Source organism: Podarcis pityusensis (genome assembly GCF_964106645.2).
Source record: "Podarcis pityusensis genome assembly, chromosome: 3".
Lineage (NCBI taxonomy): Eukaryota > Metazoa > Chordata > Lepidosauria > Squamata > Lacertidae > Podarcis > Podarcis pityusensis.
Window position 1 is genome coordinate 60,855,667 of NC_138026.1, and position 21,743 is coordinate 60,877,409.

The window sequence follows — 21,743 nt, forward strand, 5'->3', positions numbered from 1 at the left end:
TATTTTGTGTTCTCGTTTTACATTTTTCTGCTGTAAACCACCCAGCGATCTTCGGATGGATGGCATAAAAATTAATTAATTAAATAACGGCTACAGAGGAAATGTCATAGGTATCACAAATAAATAAATAACTTTACCTTACTCCTCTTATAGAGTCAGCACTGAAGTTCCATTCATGAATGCCTTTCTGTAATGAAGAAGTCAACAAAAATTACCGTTCTTGCGCATATAGCTGTACATACATACAAATGTGTTAATTTGTACATGTTTATGATCAAACAATAAAAATTATTCATTTAAAAAAGAAGCAGCGTACAACAGCTTTTAGTCTATAACTTACAAAATAATGTTTGCAGGTTATTTCCCCCCCACTGTGTTGGCCCTTTTGTAACTGTACACGTCACCTTCATAACAAAGTAGAAATAAAAACACAGTGCATGTGCACACACAAACCTGCAAAGATACAAATAATTATAGTACTGTATGTTTCCTTCACTGAACCTCTGAAACAAAATCTGTTATTTTACCCAGTCTTCACCCTGTGCTATGGGAACCAGTGTGTATCACATTCTTCAAAACAACCCAATAAAATCTCTCTCCAAACATGCCTTTTTTATGTTAAATTCATACATCAATTCACGGCCACTATGCTGGAAAAAACCTATATGTAAATGAAGGGGTTAAGCTGTAAGAACATTTCCATTTCTCATTTCTAACTTAAAACAATCTAACACACATACAAAACCACAGCCACAAGCCCAAGACATTCCCAACCCTTCAAAAATCCTAGTTTCTCTTTGATGCATGTGAGTGACCTCTTTGTTTATGCTGTTATGTTCTCAGGCTGGTGAATTCCTGGCGATTCTGCCAAATTTTCAATCCATTGGAGTAAACATTTTATGGGGACTGTCTAATTCTGACATCTGTTCTTTGGTTACTAATAAAAAAGGCAATTGGAAAACTGCTTCAGCAGCCAACATGAGAGACCCAAGTGTCCAGGCTAAGGCACTACTGAGAGCAGTAGCAATATCAATTCCAGCTGCTACCTTTTACTGTAGCTAAAGTTCAGAGCCAGAAAGTTTCATGCTATCAAAACAATTCGGAGTTATGCAGAGTTTTTTAACAGCCAGGAAAAGTCAGCAATTCTCTCCACGTCAATTGAATATTCAGAGTGAGACTTCCCAGCTATGATGGAATCCAGGGAATGAGTCATGAAGAGTTAGGACGTCAGTGTAATCCAGAGGACAGAGTGACCCTGGACCTTAGGCCTACATTCAGATACCTCTCCAGCCATGAACATACTTGGACAAATAAGTGCTCCTGAAGTCCTACTTCCAAATCCACAAAATGGGAATAACAGTAAATTGATGCACGGGGTTGTGGAAAACATGAGTAAGATAAGGAACAGAAACAAGAATTTCCACATTATGCACTCAATGGTCATTATTACAAATGTGATGTGATGTTTATGGAATCAGCCAGATGTTTAACACTGTTCAACTTGTGGTAACTTGGGGAGCTTGCTAGAAATGATTTTTGCTACATGTAATACAACACAAATAACGATACAGATGTGTCACACGGTGAAATGAAGCAACCGCTGACCTAGTAGAAACTAAACCAGTGTGCAGTTCAAGTTCTGTATGCTTCTCTGACATGGATTCTTACTTAAGCAATCTAGACTGGCTGAATGATGTTAAAGTCCAACTACCGCAAGGGGGAAATGGCTTGCTTCTAAGCAAATTAAATGAAATGGATATAAACAGCAATATTCTACCATGTTTTGCCTTCATAAAGCTAACAAAGGCAACCCACTAGCTTAAAACGAGTTATTAATTCACTGTTAATGTACATGTGATGTGATACTTGAGTATATTCTTACATATGGTATCCAGATTTACTCTACCTGAACAGGCAAATGGTCATGTCTGTAATGTCTTAAGAGATTGTGTTGGTTTATATTCAACAGATATGTTTGATGCAGCAGAAAAGACAGAAAAGGGGGGGGAAAACTGTCGCTATTCCATGCTGCATCAACAGAAGCATAGTGTCCAGATCAAGGGAAGAAGAAGAAGAAGAAAAGAGTTTGGATTTGATATCCCGCCTTTCACTCCCCTTCAGGAGTCTCAAAGCGGCTAACATTCTCCTTTCCCTTCCTCCCCCACAACAAACACTCTGTGAGGTGAGTGGGGCTGAGAGACTTCAGAGAAGTGTGACTGGCCCAAGGTCACCCAGCAGCTGCATGTGGAGGAGCGGAGACGCGAACCCGGTTCCCCAGATTACGAGACTACCACTCTTAACCACTACACCACACTGGGTGTAATTGGGAAAGTAATTGTACCACTCTATTCTGCCTTCGTCAGACCACACCCGGAATACTGTGTCCATTTCTGGGCACCACAAATTAAGAAGGATGTTGACAAGCTGGAATGTGTGCAAAGGAGGGCAACCAAGATGATCAAGGATCTGGAAACTATCTGTCACCGATGCTTTAGCTGAGATTCTGGCATTGCAGGGGGTTGGACTAGATGACCCTTGGGCCCCTTCCAACTAAGATTCTATGATTGATTATGAAAGCTGAGTACACCTACTCAAGAATTTACTGCTCTTCGTTTCAAGATTGCTGCTACCTTTACTCCAGAACTAAACGTGAAAACATCACAGAGTGATCACCTCAGGTTTTCCATGTACTGTTGCAATAAAAAAGATGAACAAAACAAAAAAAAAAACAACTTTCCAATAAATTGCTACAAAAAGCAGCCAATGCCAGGAAAAATTCTCTGCTACATTCTTCTGTAGTGGAAGCAAAATAGAGAAGAAATAACATCTTATGGGTATGAAGTATTTGAGATGTTATCTGGAAAATAACTTTTCCTGTTTCCAACTTTCCCTCAACCCATTCTATTTACACTTCCAGTTTTCCCTCTATAACTTTTGCTTGCTGCCTCCAGTTCCTACTATCAGCCACTTAGGACCACTTTATACATCACGCAGCAGTGAAGCTGAGCTTGCTACCCTTGAAAGCAAGAGCAAGCAGCAACAACTCCTGGTTCCCTGATGAGTGTACCTATAGGATATATCTGCTTTTAAACACCTGCTTCTCACACATGCATTCTATATGTTTAGATATATTCTGTAAAACCACAATTTGTAAAGAAGCTCTTATAAGTACACCTCAAGGTACCAACCTGGTCTTCCATAATTTTATTTTCCGCATCTCTTTAGGCCAAAGTCACAGCACAAGATTCTCCAGAGGTATAAAGGGAGAAGTCTGCCTTTTATATCCAGAAGGTTTTCAACTTCTTGTTTCTTCAGATTCCTGATTACCAATTATGAACATTTCTCAAACAGGCCAGTCACTCTATCTGCCACAAATGGCAGCCTATACATGGAGCACTTAGGAAACAACCTTATTTTGATGGTGAAGTCTGAAGAGTTGTTTCTCATGCTCTGTGCCTGTACCCTTCAGCTCCAGACCTGTAGCCTGTATGGACATGCCATGCTTAATACTCCCTTTTGTTCCCAATATTCATTACTTCCTCACCCTTGGGCTGCTTTGGCTGTTCTGTGTTTCAATCTCTCAAACATGAAAGGCTCTAAATTCTCTCTCGTTTCCACAAACGTCTCCCAATTTCCTTTAAACTCCTTCGATCAAGCAGTCAGCAGTTACAGGATATAAGCTGCACAGAGGAGTCAATGGTTTGTTGCTGTAAAAGTGGTGTGGTAGCAGCTTACCTTATCATCAGGCATAACATGCCAGATAGAGACTGTCTTCTCTTCAGCCTCACTATTAATGGACAGGTAAGAAGGCTGGTAGATTTTCGTAGGCTCTAATATTAAAACCTTTGAACAGAAAAAATACATAGAACATTGTTAAACAGTTACTACATTTCTTCAAAATACCCCCATAAAATTATAAAATTAAGTACTGACACTTCTCAGTTTAGCTCTTGGAGGCAAGGACAAACTGCGCAAAAGACAAACTTTTACTATTTGCCATAAGCAGTTTTGCATTTTGTTAGCTAAATAATTTACTGAATGTCTTCCAGCTTTCAATTTTGATGAATATTCTACTTTACTTTTGTTATTTGGTTCTTACATGCAAAAATGTGAGAAAAAATGTTTTGCTGAAGAAGAAGCACTTGCCAATTTCACAAATTTCCTTAGTCCAAGCCTGATTTGCAGATCAGCCACCTGCAATCTCACTCCATGTTATTAAAAACAAACTCCAGGCCCTCCGAAAGTCTTTGGGAGGAGAAGAGGCACGAGTAGCTACAGGGGAGAAGGGACACCAAACTTTCCTTTTGTGAACTTCCTAAAGTTAGGATCCACTAGCAATATTTAATTTTTATTTTCTTTTTATGAGTAAAACCTACAGAATCAGACTTGAACATGTAAAAATCATTACACCAGATCCACCAGAAGCCTGAGTGAATAAAAAATGTCTTTATGTGGCAACAGAAACTCATCAAGGATGTAGCAGTTTGTGCCACCAGGAGAAGCAAGGCACCTTCATAATTATTCAGATCAACTCATCTTGCTGTTCAAAGTTTATTGCTTTCCAAATTAAAAATGCTTCCCTGCCCCTCATGAATCACATGGCAAGACAAACAGGAAATTGAAATGGTTAAAAATTAATTGGAAGAGTTCAAAACACACTCACAGGAAATCTAACTACAGAGACGTCTGACTTTGTGGCCTCAACCAGAAAGTCCATCCAAAAGTCCACAAGTTCATGTTTTGCTACTTGCTGTTCTGGATTCAGTTTCTTAAAGTGCTGATATATCAAAATAGTCTCCACAATGGACTTGAGGTACCTAGGAGCAACCAACAAAAAACGAAACAAGTCTGTAGCTATTTCCAATTCATTATAACCACTATATGCTTTATCACATTTATCTGCACATCACATTGCCAAGTTGAGAGACTCTCTTATCAGCTATACTGAAAGATGAGAAACATGGGCATGTCTGCACAAAGCTTTATCTGGCATTGTTGCACTAGTCTAGAAAAAGATTGCACAAAAGCAAACACACAAATATAGGCACAAAGTGCAACAAGAAAATCATGCAGACTCTTTTCTTGGTTCATGAGAACAGTACACACCGTGCTGGCCTGCTAGGATCACTTTCTGATCTGCAGATGGACAAGAAACAAACATATTCTAGAGATCTACAAAAATTACAAGAGTACCCAGAGAGTTCTCCAAGACTTAGGAGAGCCAAGCTTATTGCATGTACACGCAGCTGTAGAAACCCAGGGCCAATCATAGTTCCTTCAGTGTGTATGAATCAAGTAAGAGAAAAAAAGATAACTCCGAATTCAGAATGCACCACAGCTAAACAGGTGTTTACTGCTATTTCCACAGCATGTGAAGCAACCATTAATTTGGGATATGTGTGGCTTTGCAGGACTCATTCGACAGAATGAGTGCATCTGTACTATAGCTGGGTAGTAGAGAACAAGCTTTGCAACTTCAAATTCTGGCACCTCCTGTTGAAAGGATCTCAGGTTGTGGGCTTAGGGACAGAACATCTGCCTGAGATCAGTCAGATCATTTATAGCATTGGATTAGATAGAACAATAGTCTGACTCACGCTAAATCAACTCCTTATATTTACCCCCAAAAGCTGCTTGTAGACACATGGAATGTGAGATAATACTTTTTATGGACAAACTGGGCTTTACAATTCTGTATTTTCAAATGCATGTCTTTGTAAAACTCAGATGTACTTGCCTGCTCTCTATTTCTCATCACTAAGATGGTCCAGTGTCAAACTAAATTATAGGTTTATAATATAGTCATGCTGATGACAAGGTACAACAACATTCAGCACATATGCCATGGGCAGCTTGTGTCACTGACAATAAATCTTGCAAATTGTCCTAATTAAAAACTTCTGGTGTCACAAACATATCTGCAGTAGCTAGAAATAGCACCTGTACACGGGTGTGGTTCTATTATAGAATACACAAATTACAAAATCCTGCAACAATAAACATACACCACCATGCCTAAGAAATTGCTTGTACCTATTTCAGATACATGTTGATTGGGCTCCATCACATATTGGGATTCTATCCCACCCAGGGTTTCCAATTGCTTTTGGACTACTGTTCCTATCATCCCTGACCACTAGTACTGCTAGCTAGGGATGATGGGAGCTGTAGTCCAAAAACAGCTGGAGACCCAAGTTTGGGAAATTCTGATCCCACCCAAGGTGGGAAGGCATTGCTTTAGCCTGCTGTGACTGTTCTTTACTGCATCATCTTTGAATGTTCAGTTCAGGTATTTTAAAACACTGAATGTGTTGGTGAGTGACTGTGTGCTTTAACTGCACTTTCAAGAAACAGGCCTCTGCTAAACTGATTGTCACTAATGTGTCAGAAAATGCTGCAGCTGTTCCATGATGGATGTATACACAATCTCTCCTCCCTCCTTCATTTAAAAGTACGGAATCATATATTCTGCGAGGATTAGATAAATGATATTTGTCTTCCACAAATCTTATCTTAATACTGACACTGCCAACATTATCTCTATGGCATCATCTCGATGCCACGCTATGGCAAGACATACAGCTAAAGGTCAGCAGGAGCTTTTCGCCATAGTCGCTAAATAAGACAGTACGTACTAGCTGCTCCTTATAAAACAGGTATTATGGTCTCACTGCCCACATTTTTAATTTACTAAAACAGGTATGTTCCACCTTTCTGTTATAAAAGAGGTTACAAGGACCTCGTTATACACATTTTTATTTATCAAAACATCTATATTCTGCCTTTCTGTGACAGACAGCTCATATAAAAATATATTTAAAATCATCAAAATAAAACCAGAGCAGCAGATAAAAAATAATAATCAAGCAGGGGAAAATGAATTTGGTTTTCCCTCTCATAATTGCATGTATGGAGTGGAGAAAGTGGCTTGGGGCAAGCATGACGAGGAGCAGGAAAATGGTGAGTGGAGAAAGGGCTAAAATACGCCCCCCCACAACTGCTTATTTACTCTAAATGACCCATCTCCCAAAGCTGCTTTACACAAAAAGTGTAGCCATAGGAATATATAGCAAATACACATTCACATTATACATCTGTTGTTGTTTAGTCGTTTAGTCGTGTCCGACTCTTCGTGACCCCATGGACCAGAGCACGCCAGGCACTTCTGTCCTCCACTGCCTCCCGCAGTTTGATCAAACTCATGCTGGTAGCTTCAAGAACACCATCCAACCATCTCATTCTCTGTCGTCCCCTTCTCCTTGTGCCCTCCATCTTTCCCAACATCAGGGTCTTTTCCAGGGAGTCTTCTCTTCTCATGAGGTGGCCAAAGTATTGGAGCCTCAGCTTCACGATCTGTCCTTCCAGTGAGCACTCAGGGCTGATTTCCTTCAGAATGGAGAGGTTTGATCTTCTTGCAGTCCATGGGACTCTCAAGAGTCTCCTCCAGCACCATAATTCAAAAGCATCAATTCTTCGGCGATCAGCCTTCTTTATGGTCCAGCTCTCACTTCCATACATCACTACTGGGAAAACCATGGCTTTTACTATACGGACCTTTGTTGGCAAGGTGATGTCTCTGCTTTTTAAGATGTTGTCTAGGTTTGCCATCGCCTTTCTCCCAAGGAGCAGGCGTCTTTTAATTTCGTGACTGCTGTCACCATCTGCAGTGATCATGGAGCCCAAGAAAGTAAAATCTCTCACTGCCTCCATTTCTTCCCCTTCTATTTGCCAGGAGGTGATGGGCCCAGTGGCCATGATCTTCGTTTTTTTGATGTTGAGCTTCAGACCATATTTTGCGCTCTCCTCTTTCACCCTCATTAAAAGGTTCTTTAATTCCTCTTCACTTTCTGCCATCAAGGTTGTGTCATCTGCATATCTGAGGTTGTTGATATTTCTTCCAGCAATCTTAATTCCGGCTTGGGATTCATCCAGCCCAGCCTTTCGCATGATGAATTCTGCATATAAGTTAAATAAGCAGGGAGACAATATACAGCCTTGCCGTACTCCTTTCCCAATTTTGAACCAATCAGTTGTTCCATATCCAGTTCTAACTGTAGCTTCTTGTCCCACGTAGATATTTCTCAGGAGACAGATGAGATGATCAGGCACTCCCATTTCTTTAAGAACTTGCCATAGTTTGCTGTGGTCGACACAGTCAAAGGCTTTTGCATAGTCAATGAAGCAGAAGTAGATGTCTTTCTGGAACTCTCTAGCTTTCTCCATAATCCAGCGCATGTTTGCAATTTGGTCTCTGGTTCCTCTGCCTCTTCTAAATCCAGCTTGCACTTCTGGGAGTTCTCGGTCCACATACTGCTTGAGCCTTCCTTGTAGAATTTTAAGCATAACCTTGCTAGCATGTGAAATGAGTGAAATTGTGCGGTAGTTGGAGCATTCTTTGGCACTGCCTTTCTTTGGGATTGGGATGTAGACTGATCTTCTCCAATCCTCTGGCCACTGCTGAGTTTTCCAAACTTGCTGGCATATTGAGTGTAGCACCTTAACAGCATCATCTTTTAAAATTTTAAACAGTTCAGCTGGAATACCATCACTTCCACTGGCCTTGTTATTTGCAGTGCTTTCTAAGGCCCATTTGACTTCACTTTCCAGGATGTCTGGCTCAAGGTCAGCAACCACACTACCTGGGGTGTACGAGACATCCATATCTTTCTGGTATAATTCCTCTGTGTATTCTTGCCATCTCTTCTTGATGACTTCTGCTTCAGTTAGGTCTTTACCACTTTTGTCCTTTATTATGGTAATCTTTGTACGAAATGTTCCTTTCATATTTCCGATTTTCTTGAACAGATCTCTAGTTCTTCCCATTCTGTTGTTTTCCTCTATTTCTTTGCATTGCTCGTTTAAGAAGGCCTTCTTGTCTCTCCTTGCTATTCTTTGGAAATCTGCATTCAATTTCCTGTATCTTTCACTATCTCCCTCGCATTTTGCTTGCCTTCTCTCCCCCGCTATTTGTAAGGCCTCGTTGGACAGCCACTTTGCTTTCTTGCATTTCTTTTCCATTGGGATGGTTTTAGTTGCTGCCTCCTGTATAATGTTGCGAGCCTCCACCCATAGTTCTTCAGGCACTCTGTCCACCAAATCTAAATCCTTAAACCTGTTCCTCACTTCCACTGTGTATTCATAAGGGATTTGATTTAGATTGTATCTTACCGGCCCAGTGGTTTTTCCTACTTTCTTCAGTTTAAGCTTGAATTTTGCTATAAGAAGCTGATGATCTGAGCCACAGTCAGCTCCAGGTCTTGTTTTTGCTGACTGTATAGAGCTTCTCCATCTTTGGCTGCAGAGAATATAATCAATCTGATTTCGATGTTGTCCATCTGGTGATGTCCATGTGTAGAGTCGTCTCTTGTGTTGTTGGAAAAGCGTGTTTGTGATGACCAGCTTGTTCTCTTGACAGAACTCTATTAGCCTTTGCCCTGCTTCATTTTGATCTCCAAGGCCAAACTTGCCAGTTGTTCCTTTTATCTCTTGATTCCCTACTTTAGCATTCCAATCCCCTATAATGAGAAGAACATCCTTCTTTGGTGTCACTTCTATAAGGTCTTGTAAGTCTTCATAGAATTGGTCAATTTCAGTTTCTTCAGCACCAGTAGTTGGTGCATAAACTTGGATTACTGTGATGTTAAAAGGTCTGCCTTGGATTCGTATCGAGATCATTCTATCATTTTTGAGACTGCATCCCAGTACAGCTTTCGCCACTCTTTTGTTGACTATGAGGGCCACTCCATTTCTCTTACGGATTTCTTGCCCACAGTAGTAGATATGATAGTCATCCGAACTGAATTCGCCCATTCCCGTCCATTTTAGCTCACTGATGCCCAGGATGTCAATATTTATTCTTGCCATCTCATTTTTGACCACATCCAACTTACCCAGGTTCATGGTTCTTACATTCCAGGTTCCTATGCAATATTTTTCTTTACAGCATTGGACTTTCCTTTCGCTTCCATGCATATCCACAACTGAGCGTCCTTTCGGCTTTGGCCCAGCCGCTTCATCAGGTCTGGATCTACTTGTACTTGTCCTCCGCTCTTCCCCAGTAGCATGTTGGACACCTTCCGACCTGAGGGGCTCATCTTCCAGCGTCATAACTTTTATATGCCTGTTGTCTTTGTCCATGGAGTTTTCTTGGCAGGGATACTATACATCTAGTTTGTGTCTTAACAGAAGAACTATACTTATTGGGCATGTTCTAGCCGAAGCTAAGCACTTTGAATTAGAGGTGCCTGTGAAGTTATCCCTATCCAGGCGTGGGGGGGGGGGGGGAGAGAACACTGTGGGCTGATAAAACTTACCTCAAAGTGGAATCTTTCCCAAAAATTCTCCAACTTAGATAAAAAAATCAAGCCAGAGAAGTATTCCCCTCTCAAATTGCTCATCTCTGTCAACATCTACAATCCCCCAAAGGAGTCCCGTGCCAAAGCACCTCCAAATACACTTACCCCCATAATATTGGTGGCAGCACAGAACAGTAGTATGAAAAGACAGCGCGCGCGCACACACACACATCCTCTCCATCCACCCCACAGTGCTGCCTAACAGCGTGCAACTCTGAAGGGAACTCTGGGAGACAGTTTCACCCAAGGATTCCACAATGACTCCTGTGCAGCAGTCAATATAAGGAAAGGGATTTCTGAAGGTGTAAGGGAGGGCGAGCTTGGATTGGTTCATAAAACCTTTCTCCTGGGAAAGTCAGAGAATCCCAAAGCCAACCCAGAGAGAACTTTAGGAAGTTCACCTGTCTCCCTGGGAGAGATTTCAGCAGGGACCTAAACTGTACCAATGAGGCTTCCCATAGGCATCTGGTTGGCACTGTGAAAACAGGAAGCTGGACTAGATGGGTTTTTGGCCTGAACCAGCAGGCTCTTCTCAAGTTCTTATTGTTTGTACAAGGCAAAGGGGAAAATACAGTGGTGTCACTAATAGGCCATTTTATGATTGAAGGGTTAACCACAAAAAAATAAATAAGGGAACAGCATCTGCTACCCAAACTAATAAGTTGTGTGGTCTGTGGACTTGAAATCCCTTGGTTCAAATCTCATTTTAGCCCATGGAATTCAGTGGTTGACTTTTACCTAGACTCTTATAGCTTGGAGCACACTGAATGTCATCCACATTAACCAGAGAAGGCGCTAATTTAAATGGGTTCCTAGGTCTAGGTTCAATGACGTTTAGACAACCAGGAAAAGGATGTTGAGAAAACTAGTTATCACCAAATAAGGCTGCAGGCTTATGGACACTTACTTCCATCTAAGTCCCAATGAAGTTAGTGGGGAATTAAACATACACAGGCCTGCATAAATACATGAAGTTGGAATCTACACTTTTCTGTACATGTAAACACAGAACAAGTGCATGCATGTCCTGATTAAAGGAGCTAACTTCATGTACATTTCCACACCTTCCATTTCCCAGTCCTTCAGGTCCCTGTGACCTCTTACTTCCCCAGAGACCCACCTTCCCCCCAATTTGATCTGAAATTGGCTGAGGGGTTTTTGTTGCCTAGCAACGTCAAGCCAGCTTCCCGAAGCAACCAAATGGCTGACATTTGTGAGTCCGTAGAGGCTCTAAAGAACGACAACACTGCTGCCTCTTACGTTTTGGAAAGCAAATAATGTCTCATCCATCCACTAGTCTGGCCCTGGCCACAATATCAAGTGGAGGCTACACTGTTAAGTAGAAAATGAAGCAACTTGATTTCAATGTGTAGTTGCTATTTTATTGACTAAAAGCCAGAACCATTTTGAGCTAATAAAAGAGTTTAAAAAGAAGGGGGTGAAACTAGCAACATAATTGGCTTTAGCTATCATTCTGGATGGACAGCATTGCTGAATACAGTACTGCAACTGTCTGTAAATTGTTTACATGGGCTGACTGAATGTATTGGGGAATCTATTTTTTAAGATAACGTGACTAAAATTTTCTGAGCAGTTATTACCAACTACTGCAAGAGATTCTGTTTATATGGAATGTGGGGTCACCTTGCTATGGAATTGTTTGTATAGAAAGGGGGCGGTTTTTGCTTGATGACTTGGCCTCCCGCAAGAATGCCAAGAGCCCAACCTTAAGAGGCAATTGGTGTAATGGTTAGAAAGCCCCACCCATGATGTTTACTGGGTGATCTTGGGCTGGTCAGCTGGACCTACCTCACAGGGTTTTGTGAGGATAAAATAGGAGTAATTTAAAAAAAAACACCACACAGTTGCTGAGCCCATATTCAAAAATCTGGGAATGGGAAATATTGCCACTTAGATTTACACTAATTTCCCCCTCCCCCCAGAATATTCAGATCAGAACAGATGCTAGAGTACTTTGAGTATTTTGATTCAATGCACACGGATCATACAAGAGCCGTACCACGCTGGCGTCTTCAATTTGAAAAGTTTCTCTGAAGCCTGTATCACTCTTGTGTGGTCATTTGCCAGAACACTAGCTCCCAGGAAAAATCCGACTTCCCAGTAACTCTGCAATTTTTCCAAGTTTCCTTTTTTCCCAAGCAGGCTGCTTATCTTTACTCCTGGAGAAATAATACAGAAAAAATTCTCCGTAAAACTGCACCGCAAACAAAAACTCAAGTTAATGCATACTTAAGCTCCGTTGAAATTGGTGGTCCTAATCACCCACAATACGGTGTTCTGATTTATAAACCAGTCTTCCTTCTCTTTCTGCTTCTCTCTTGCTTAACTGCAATCCAGTTTCTCAATATGACAAGATAATAGAAAGCGAGCATTTAACTGGTAGCTTCACTGGATTCTAGACCAGCACCACTAACACATATGGTGACTGGGACGGCAGACAACCTAATCATCCCAAGAGTGCATGCTTTAAGAGATGAGGACATATTGTAGGCCCTTCAAACCCTACCCATGTCCTAGCCAATGGCTACCCAGAGTTTTGAACACTGATCCACTGAATAATTCCGGCATTCCTTACCTATTCTTTGCATCTCCCCATTTTTTAATTCAAGGGGACTGTGACCCACTAATATAGAATAGACCCACTGAGATCAAGAAAACCACAACAAATCTTAATCCCCTGGTTTCAATAGGTCTGTTCTGAGTATTACTTAGTCAGATCTTGTGTTTGTTCTGTAAGCCTCAGAGACATTTCAAAATAGACACAGTGAAGGTTAAGGAAACTCATATCCACAGAACAATCCTCAAAACACTGCTACTAAGCAAGCTTAATTTAGCTCAGAGAGACTTCATTCGGAGCCCTGCAAAAATAAATAAGATTTATTTGTTGTCATATTTAGAACCCACTTTTGAAAGCAATCGTGCAGAAAGTGGCTCACAAATAACAACCACAAATGTCATTTAAAGCATGTGCCCTTCAGATATTTTGGACTATAACTCCCATCGTCCCTGACCACTGGCCATGCTGGCTGGAGCTGATGGGAGTTGTAGTCTAAAACATGTGAAAGGCACTATGTTGGCAAAGGCTGAAATATCAGTTACAAAACAACAATCTAACCATAATAATCATACAAGCAATCTAACCATAATTGCTTTTGCAGCTGCATTGTAGCCGTTTAGAATATTAGTCTGCTATAACAGACTCTTGATAATGCCATGCATTAACCCTAGGACCCTTAGGTTTCAGGGGAAAGGAAATGTTATAGTAAATAACTATTACAACTAATTCCACATTTAGAGGAAGTGTAAGATAATATGTAGCTCAATAAGAACAACCAATGGGGGAAACAACAGCTTGCAGGATCCTCACTAGGACAAACCTTAGTCCTAGAGAGCCAATGAAGTTCGTTATTAGATTATTCATAGACTAGAACTAGCAGGGTTTACTAATCAGTATTCATAATTTATCCAACAATATCACTGAGTCACCATAAAAAGCTCTTTTCATTACTGACTCTGCAAGAGAGACATTTAACCCAGAAAACTGAACTTAGGCAAGATAATTGTAACAGGCAGGATCCATGCAGTGGCTCAAAGTTATACCTTTTTAATGGAAAACTTAGCCGAAGTGCAGAATTACTAACTAACAAAGAACTCTGAATGCATTCATCAGATTGTTTCCTGTAAAACAGAGGGTGGTGAAAATGCTGTCACTGAATTTTATTTGCCTGTGCATCAACAGGCTATAATTACCAACTTTCCGTAGCTCAAATGAGGTATCAAACTGGTGACCAGCGGCCAAGAGAAGGACTGCATAATTAATCCCCGACTGTAATGTTGGTTCTGACTCAAATGCCTTCTTGAACCTAGGAGAACAAACAAGTTATAGATATAGATATATAAAAAATAAGACGTACAAAGGGACAATTATATACATATTTGGTACTCTAAGTGCCGCTCTTCAGTTTGTTCAGCCTGACCAACCCATTCAAGCACAAAAATATTCTGCTTATAATTTTCCATCCAGGCAGCATGGTTATTTTAAGAAGCCAACATTTACAGCACCCTCCTACTGTTTTCTTCAGATTCTTGTGTTTATTCACTTGTGAAAAATATATAGCTGGTTAACATCTTTGCTGTTTTGCACGAAGAACTATTTCTGAATGCTGGCATTAAAATTCCTTATGGCATTTATACTAGAATTATGATTTATGCCCCCTCATTAGAGATTAATATTGTTGTCATGAAGTTCTCCTTCTCTTGTTTATATTCAGTGATCCTGCGACAGTAGGCAAATCAGTACAGCGTTATGCAGTATACCAAACTAGAAGGAAAGGCGGAAGAGTTTTCAAATACATATTTAATAATATCAACACCCAGGGCTTATTTGTAGAATTCATCTCAAGTGCTCAAAGTGCTTCACAATAAAACAATCCTGGCAAGGCATGCCAGGCAGACAAAGGCTGCGGGAATAGGAGCTTGCCCACAGACTTGGAAGTGCTGTAGCTCAGTGGTAGAGCATGCCGAAAGCCCCAGCATCTCCAGGTAGGGCAGGGAGAGGCCTCTGCCTGGAGACCTAGAAAAATGCTGCCTGGCAGAGAAGCCAATACTGAGCTAGATAGACCAAGAGTCTGATTCCATATAAGGAAGCTTCCTATGTACTTAATGAATTCATCAGAAGAGGCTTTAACTGCAGGGACATCCAGCTCACAACTTACACTCTTAGGGTCCATTTATGCACACCCCTTAAGCATGTGTCAATGTAGCTGGGCAGGTCTTTGTTGTTTGAAAAGATGTGTTGGAAGGGACTGGAGTGAGAAGGAAAAAGCGTCTCTATTTTCAGTTACCCTCTCTCACAGCAACTTTTCAAACAAAAGACAAAGGAACCCACAGCAGATCAGTGGTCAGAGCACTGGTCCTTTCAACTCAGTTTAACTCATTTTATTACCTCTCTTCATTTTGCAGTACAGTCAGGCATGACAAAATGAGGAAGGACATTCAAACTAACACAATGTTGATGTCCAAAAAAGAAATCCTTCCCTCCCTCACTAATAATTAACATGTTTGGCAGACACATAATTTCATTGCTGCTATACATTTTCCTGGCAACTTTACAACAGAAAAGAGAAAAGTCCACCAAATAAACTGGAGTTAATCCTTCTACTCAGAATGCACTAACTTGGCACTGAATAACAATTAATTCCTTAAATTTGTAAGATTCCTTGGATCTCTTAAAATGCGGTATGTTGCTAAGCAGGGCAAAAATGCATGAGAGACTAAATCCAATCCAAACAAGCATTTCTGTTCATCCAAAGTGCACACACAAAAGGAAGGCAAGCGGCAGCCTATATTTACCAGACACACCACTTCCCACTTTCCACGACTTTTAAAATGAATTTACTGTAAATAGGCAGTGGCAGAGTTACATGGTGGAAGGCAAAAATCTTGTTTGTATGGAAAACAAAACAGCACAGTGAAAGCATGCCCAGAACTCTCTGCCTGAACCCTGTCTAAAGACCACAAAACAAGGTTAAAGGTGACTGTTTATTGCATTCCCTGTGCTCATCCAGCCTTTGCCCAGTTAAGTCCAACAGCTGCTTTCAGAGGAGGGACAGGAAGGGAAAAGTACAGCTAAAGAACCTGCATTAGGCAAGAAGTTAGGAATCAAATGGGTACAGGAATCACCACCATCTTACCTCCAGAACTCAAGTAGAAGGGCTCTTCAAATACCCCAAATGCTACTGGCACAGTTTCTGCTGTTGCCACTGTTATAACCCACCCATTTTAACACTGGAGTGTTTTGAGCTACGTAAGCTGAGACCTTCCCCATCACCCTGAGTAGAAGCCTGATACGCTGGGAAAGGAACAAGATGGCTCTGCCATAGAGACTTGCCAGTCCTGCCATGTTTAGACGATTTGCAAGGTATGCTACTGCCAGCAACTACAGAAACTTTCTATGTGATCAGGGTGAGACCACACTAAATGGTTCTCCCCGATTATGTGTGCCACTTTGAGCTATCTCTATGTGCAGATGTTTCCAGAAACTTCCTCATGGTGGGTGGTAGAAATGTAAGATAAGAGGTTTCCTCACTGCTTCATTACTTCATGGGTCATCAGTTCACAAACATGCCTCCAGGGAACAACTTGAGAGTACAACATGAATCCTGTGGCTAAAGGCTCTTGGGATTCTGATGCCTCTGAATGGCATGAGGGATCATATTGCTTGCTATCACACTGCAGCTGGATTCCAATGCAATGCTAAACCATGGTTTGGTGCTACACATGCACGAGCACATGCCCTCTCCTCCTCCCGCCACATGGCCAGGAGAAGGACGTCACCAGCAGTTATTTTCAGTTTCCACTAATCTTGTATTTGTTTGGGGACCAAGGATCATGGTTTATCACAAACCCTGGCCAGTTTCAAAAGAAGCCAAAAAAGATATTATGAAGATAGTTTGTTTAGTTAACCAGGGATGTGGGTGGCGCTGTGGTCTAAACCACTGAGCCTCTTGGGCTTGCCGATCAGAAGGTTGGTGGTTCGAATCCGCAAAATGGGGTGAGTTCCTGTTGCTCTGTCCCAGCTCCTGCCAACTTAGCAGTTTGAAAGCACACCAGTGCAAGTAGATGAATAGGTACCGATGTGATGGGAAGGTAAATGGCATTTCCATGCACTCTGGTTTCCGTCACGGTGTTCCGCTGCGCCAGAAGTGGTTTAGTCATGCTGGCCACATGACCCAAAAAGCTGTCTGTGGACAAACACCGGCTCCCTCAGTCTGAAAGCGAGATGAGCGCCGCAACCGCATAGTCGCCTTTGACTGGACTTAACCGTCCAGGGGTCCTTTACCTTTACCTTAGTTAACCAGAGGTTGTGAAGCACCATAGTATCTTATCTGCATGTAACTACTAACTGAGATAGAGATTTCCAGGTGCGTGGAAGGAAAGAGGAAGCCCAAGACTTTGCTTGGGCTTGTTTCAGTTTGTACATGTAGTGCTAAAATCATGGTTTAGCATTATGTACAAATGCAGCTGGCAAGTAAAAGCCCTTCAAGGTGACAGACTTTATTTCCAGTCACAGTCTCAGAATTTATTTAAAATTCTTAAAATTAATAAAAATTGAATAGCTTTTTATATCTGGCTTTTAGAAGAATCTGTCTAGGTGGAAGTTTTCTTTAGTGTGTGACAGAATCTCCTTTAATAATGCATATGGAAACAATACAAAATATACTGTAATACATTAAATGCTAAAGCCAAACCTTTATATTACTACAGCACATAAAATGTCTGCCCAGCACAATAATAAAAACTCAATGTAAACAAAATAAAACTGCACCAGCATGTCAGCCTTGTTACACCATGTATACAAGGAACTAAACATTCATTATACAAGGTCAATTTAATGACTTAACAGCTCTAAACATTTTTAGCAGAACTCCTAGTACTATGCTGGAAGCTTGTTGCTAACAAGTCACTCTCTTCAACTTCTAATATCTGTCCTCCTTTAACCCTCTTCTCTCTCTCTGCTATAGGCTGCTTTTTGGTTATGCCTGCTTGGCTATAGTCATCTACTGGAAACTGGCACAAGCTGAACCCAACCAGCTGACAGCTTTGGGCCCACACCCAGACTAGCTAGAGATTTGTTAGCCAAGCTAACAAGAGGAAGAAAACCATCTTGCCTGATTTACCCTGTCAGCATTATAGCAGCAACGTGTCTGAGAAAAATCTGACAGCTAATAATTAACTTGTCATCGCTGTGTTGATATTAATAGAAAGTCTATCACCTAGCAGCGTTCACTCTTGTCCTCAACTTGGAAACAAGCAGATCATGAGAGAAGATAGGAAGATAAGCCACATGGACTCATCGAGCATGCTTCAATGGGCAAGAAAAAATAATGAAACAAAACTTCTGGCAGTGGAAGAGTTGGTCCCTATCCTACGACATCAACTGTAAAGTTGCCCAGCCTAACTGGAATCATATTTATTCACTAGATTATTAATTAATTTTATGTAGCCACGAGTTTGTAGAAATAGAAAAAAAGGAGCCCATTTCCAACTCCTGTTGTCAGCTGGAGTGTTTTTGTTAAAATTATGTGGACATGTAACATGGTGCTACTTACCATAAGGTGCCTTGGTCTCTACTTTCTGTATCTGTAAATCCAGAATCCAGAAAGATATCTTTGTAGATCCGTCCCACAAGGCAGTACATATCAGAAGGTACTTGACTCTCATGTTCCACTAGAGGTATCATAATATCTAGAGCTTTCTGTCTGTCTCCAGGAAGATTTCGCCTGGGTTTTTTTAATATATAAGAAAAAGAATACAAACATTTGAATTTGTCATAATTCTCTGTTGTCCTGATATCTGAACACATTGCATTCTTTTGGCATGGCTAGAATTTGAATAGAGCTGGGGGGCAAGGCAGGGAGAAAAGATAGCTGTCTCATTAAATTGAATGAAAATAACCTTCTCCTTTTGCTCTTCACAGAAAATTGTACTGTAGGCATCTGGCGGTATGACATAATGCATATGAAACAGGGAACATTTTAGTAAACTCTCTGTTCAGATATTACAGAATAGTTTCTCTTTGCAGTATGATTTTCCTCTGGAGTTTTAACATAATGGGTTGCAATAAAGGTAGCAACAGGAAATGGATCTCATAATCTGTCACAGTCAGTTGAGGCCTTTTGACTTAAAAAAATAGTTTGTTGCTCTCAAGTAGGAAATCTAAAAATAAAACTACTTGCTGATTGGTCAGTGCAGGGAGAATCCATTCTTGCACTGACCACTTTTTGAAGGTCTTCCCATTCCATGTTCTCATGATCATCAGAAACATTCATTCCTTGGCTGACCTCAAATTAATGCAAGTTTCTTTGAGATGCAGAATTGCTTCTAATGCAACCGATTCCAGCATACAGCATTTCCAAGTAGGAAAAAGCACACAAACAAGCCATCGACTCTCAAATACAGATTTCTTTTGCTGCTTGTACAGTGTGTTTATATGCTAAAAAATAATCCCATGTACAATTGTCACACATGGTAATCTAGACCTTGTTTGTATAGCTGTTCTACACAGAAGCTATACATGCAGGAAATTAGTCACATTTGAAGCATCCCTGGGTAAGCAGCCCTCTCCATATTTCCCTAGCAACACAATGAAGGAGACATTCAAGAGTGCCTTTCTATGCTTTGCAGCTTTGTAAAATAATGAACAAATAAAGAATGCCCAAGAGGCAAAATCACCAAATTAATTAGATTTTCTCCACATCATTCCAACTATATTTTATCTCTGTTTTGTCCTCAACTTTCCATCTAGAAAGCTGACTGATATGAGAAATTTAACATGGCTATAAGAGGCTAAAGATTCACTTAATACAGAGTCCATTTCATGTCACATATGTTATGTAACCATTTTGTAAAATGCTGATTAAGTGGTGGCAACATTTGCTCCAGATTTTTTCAGTGTAATTTTTCTCACCTGCTTACTTCCCGGTTGCCACTTTGCTCTCTGTTTATCAAACATGAAAGGCACAAGTCCCAAAACTGGATATGACACTTTGTTCCAAGTGGATTTGCTCTGAGCAGTAGACTCACATGATTCTGCTTCCACCCCATTATTTGCCAAAGGAATAATGCATTGTTTCAAGCTGAAACATTAGAAGAACGAGCCTCACTCCTACCTCAAGTTGCCTAAAGTATTTTACATTTTATTGTTATGAGATATTCAAAACTTAAACTGGTACCCACACACTTTCCGTTCTTCAAGATTACAACAAAGGTGAACTTTCTGTGCATTTCTTTATGATGATGATAAGTTTAAACATATTGTGCCATAACTACAACTATCATATCACAAAGCCTGTGAAAGCTATCATGGCTCACAGATTACAGCTAGAACTTCCTTACAATATGAACACATTACTAGTCAAAAGAAAAGAGATTGCCAAGTAACATTTCAGTTGACCTTGGGAACTGGCCTATCCACTTCCACTGTGTCATCTTTGCTTGCCCAGTGACACACACACAACTCATCCTATTCCATACCCCACTTCAAAACAACCTTCTTCCATGAAATCTTTTCTGCCCCTTTTCAGTTGAACCTTCACCAACCTGGTGCCCTCCACATGTTTTGGCCTACAAGTCCCATTAGCCTCTGCTCGCAAGGCACTAAGTTGACAAAGGCAGCTCAAATGCAAGCCTTGTCCTCCTTATACCCATTCAAAGCCAGGAAATGTTCAACATCCCTTTTTAAAATAATATTTTAAAAAACCAAATAGTTGCCCCTGCATATTCTTATGCAGGGACAGAATGCCTTGTATATTCTATGCCGTGCTAAGCACACCTTTGTTGCTAGATAGCTAAAGGAATTCCAGAGGAAGACCAAATTTGTCCAGGTGCAGAGCTTCCAAATCTGATAAGAAAGAAAGCCAAAGTTCAGAGCCCCATGAGTTGCCCTCTGCTTCTTGTTATCTGCTGCCACTTCCTAACAGAAGCTGTTTTGTCCCACCTATTTCCCAAGCCACCACAGATATCACTGTGTGAAATAAACTGGCAGCTGCCAGAAGACAGTGGCGGCATTGCAAATGGAGTATTGGCTGCACTGTAGCCCAACATTTTGCTGCCCAGTTCTGAGCTTGCCCCACTGATAATAACCTCTCTGCAGGGTTATGCTAGGGCATATAACCATAGCAGCTTGTATGTTATATATGGCAGAAGGTTTCAAATCCTGGTCCAACAAGCTTCCCCAAATGTAACTGAAATCAGTGTCAGGTCCTACTACAATGCAGAGCAAAAGAAATTGGAGGAGAGAGGGAGGGACCAGGGTCAGCTGAGGTCTAACTTATTCCAGGAAAGAAAAAGTAGGGGTGTCAGAGTTTAGGGGAAGCATTATTTCTAATGGTAGCAATCAACATAAAGAATGAGAATCATAGACTACTGCATTATGTAGCAAAGCAATGAATTGGGGCTTACATTGTGCTTTATTTCGTGATCCAGATAAGACATTTCATATATGCACATCACCAGATGTCTTGCAAACAAGAGATGGTCTAAACATTGCACTCGTCACAAGGATGCTAGCCTCTAGTGACAATATTTATTTACCTAAAATATTTATATGCTTCCCTTCATTTTACAAAATTTGCAAGGTGAATAAAACAATTCCCAAGACTGTTTCACAACAATAATAAAAAAAACAACAGTATCATGCACAGTAGAATGCAACATTAAAACCAACCCAACAAATACAAGCATAAACACAGCAGAATCAGTAAAAAAAAACCTTCAGTTTAAACCAGCTTCAACGACATGCTGGAAGGTCTGGGTAAATCATTGCCTGGTGTCAGAAGGACATCAGATTCAGTGCCAAATGAGCCT

The 21,743-nt window shown here is 40.8% G+C and overlaps 1 protein-coding gene across 4 annotated transcripts in view; it reads right to left on the reverse strand.

Moving 5' to 3' along the window:
- The window catches only part of MAP3K5 (mitogen-activated protein kinase kinase kinase 5), a 100,433-nt gene that overhangs the window by 32,769 nt on the left and 45,921 nt on the right, over window positions 1–21,743 (reverse strand). For all 4 annotated transcript variants that reach the window (XR_013984340.1, XR_013984341.1, XM_080999503.1 and 1 more), the window contains exons 7-12: window positions 18,488–18,658; window positions 14,127–14,239; window positions 12,376–12,535; window positions 4,664–4,817; window positions 3,736–3,843; window positions 138–187 (exon numbers count right to left, since the gene is read on the reverse strand). Coding sequence is in view for 2 of the 4 variants with exons in the window: in XM_080999503.1 (XP_080855629.1) it covers window positions 138–187; window positions 3,736–3,843; window positions 4,664–4,817; window positions 12,376–12,535; window positions 14,127–14,239; window positions 18,488–18,658 (756 nt within the window). In the remaining 2 variants the exon portion in view is untranslated. The remainder of the gene's footprint in view (window positions 1–137; window positions 188–3,735; window positions 3,844–4,663; window positions 4,818–12,375; window positions 12,536–14,126; window positions 14,240–18,487; window positions 18,659–21,743) is intronic.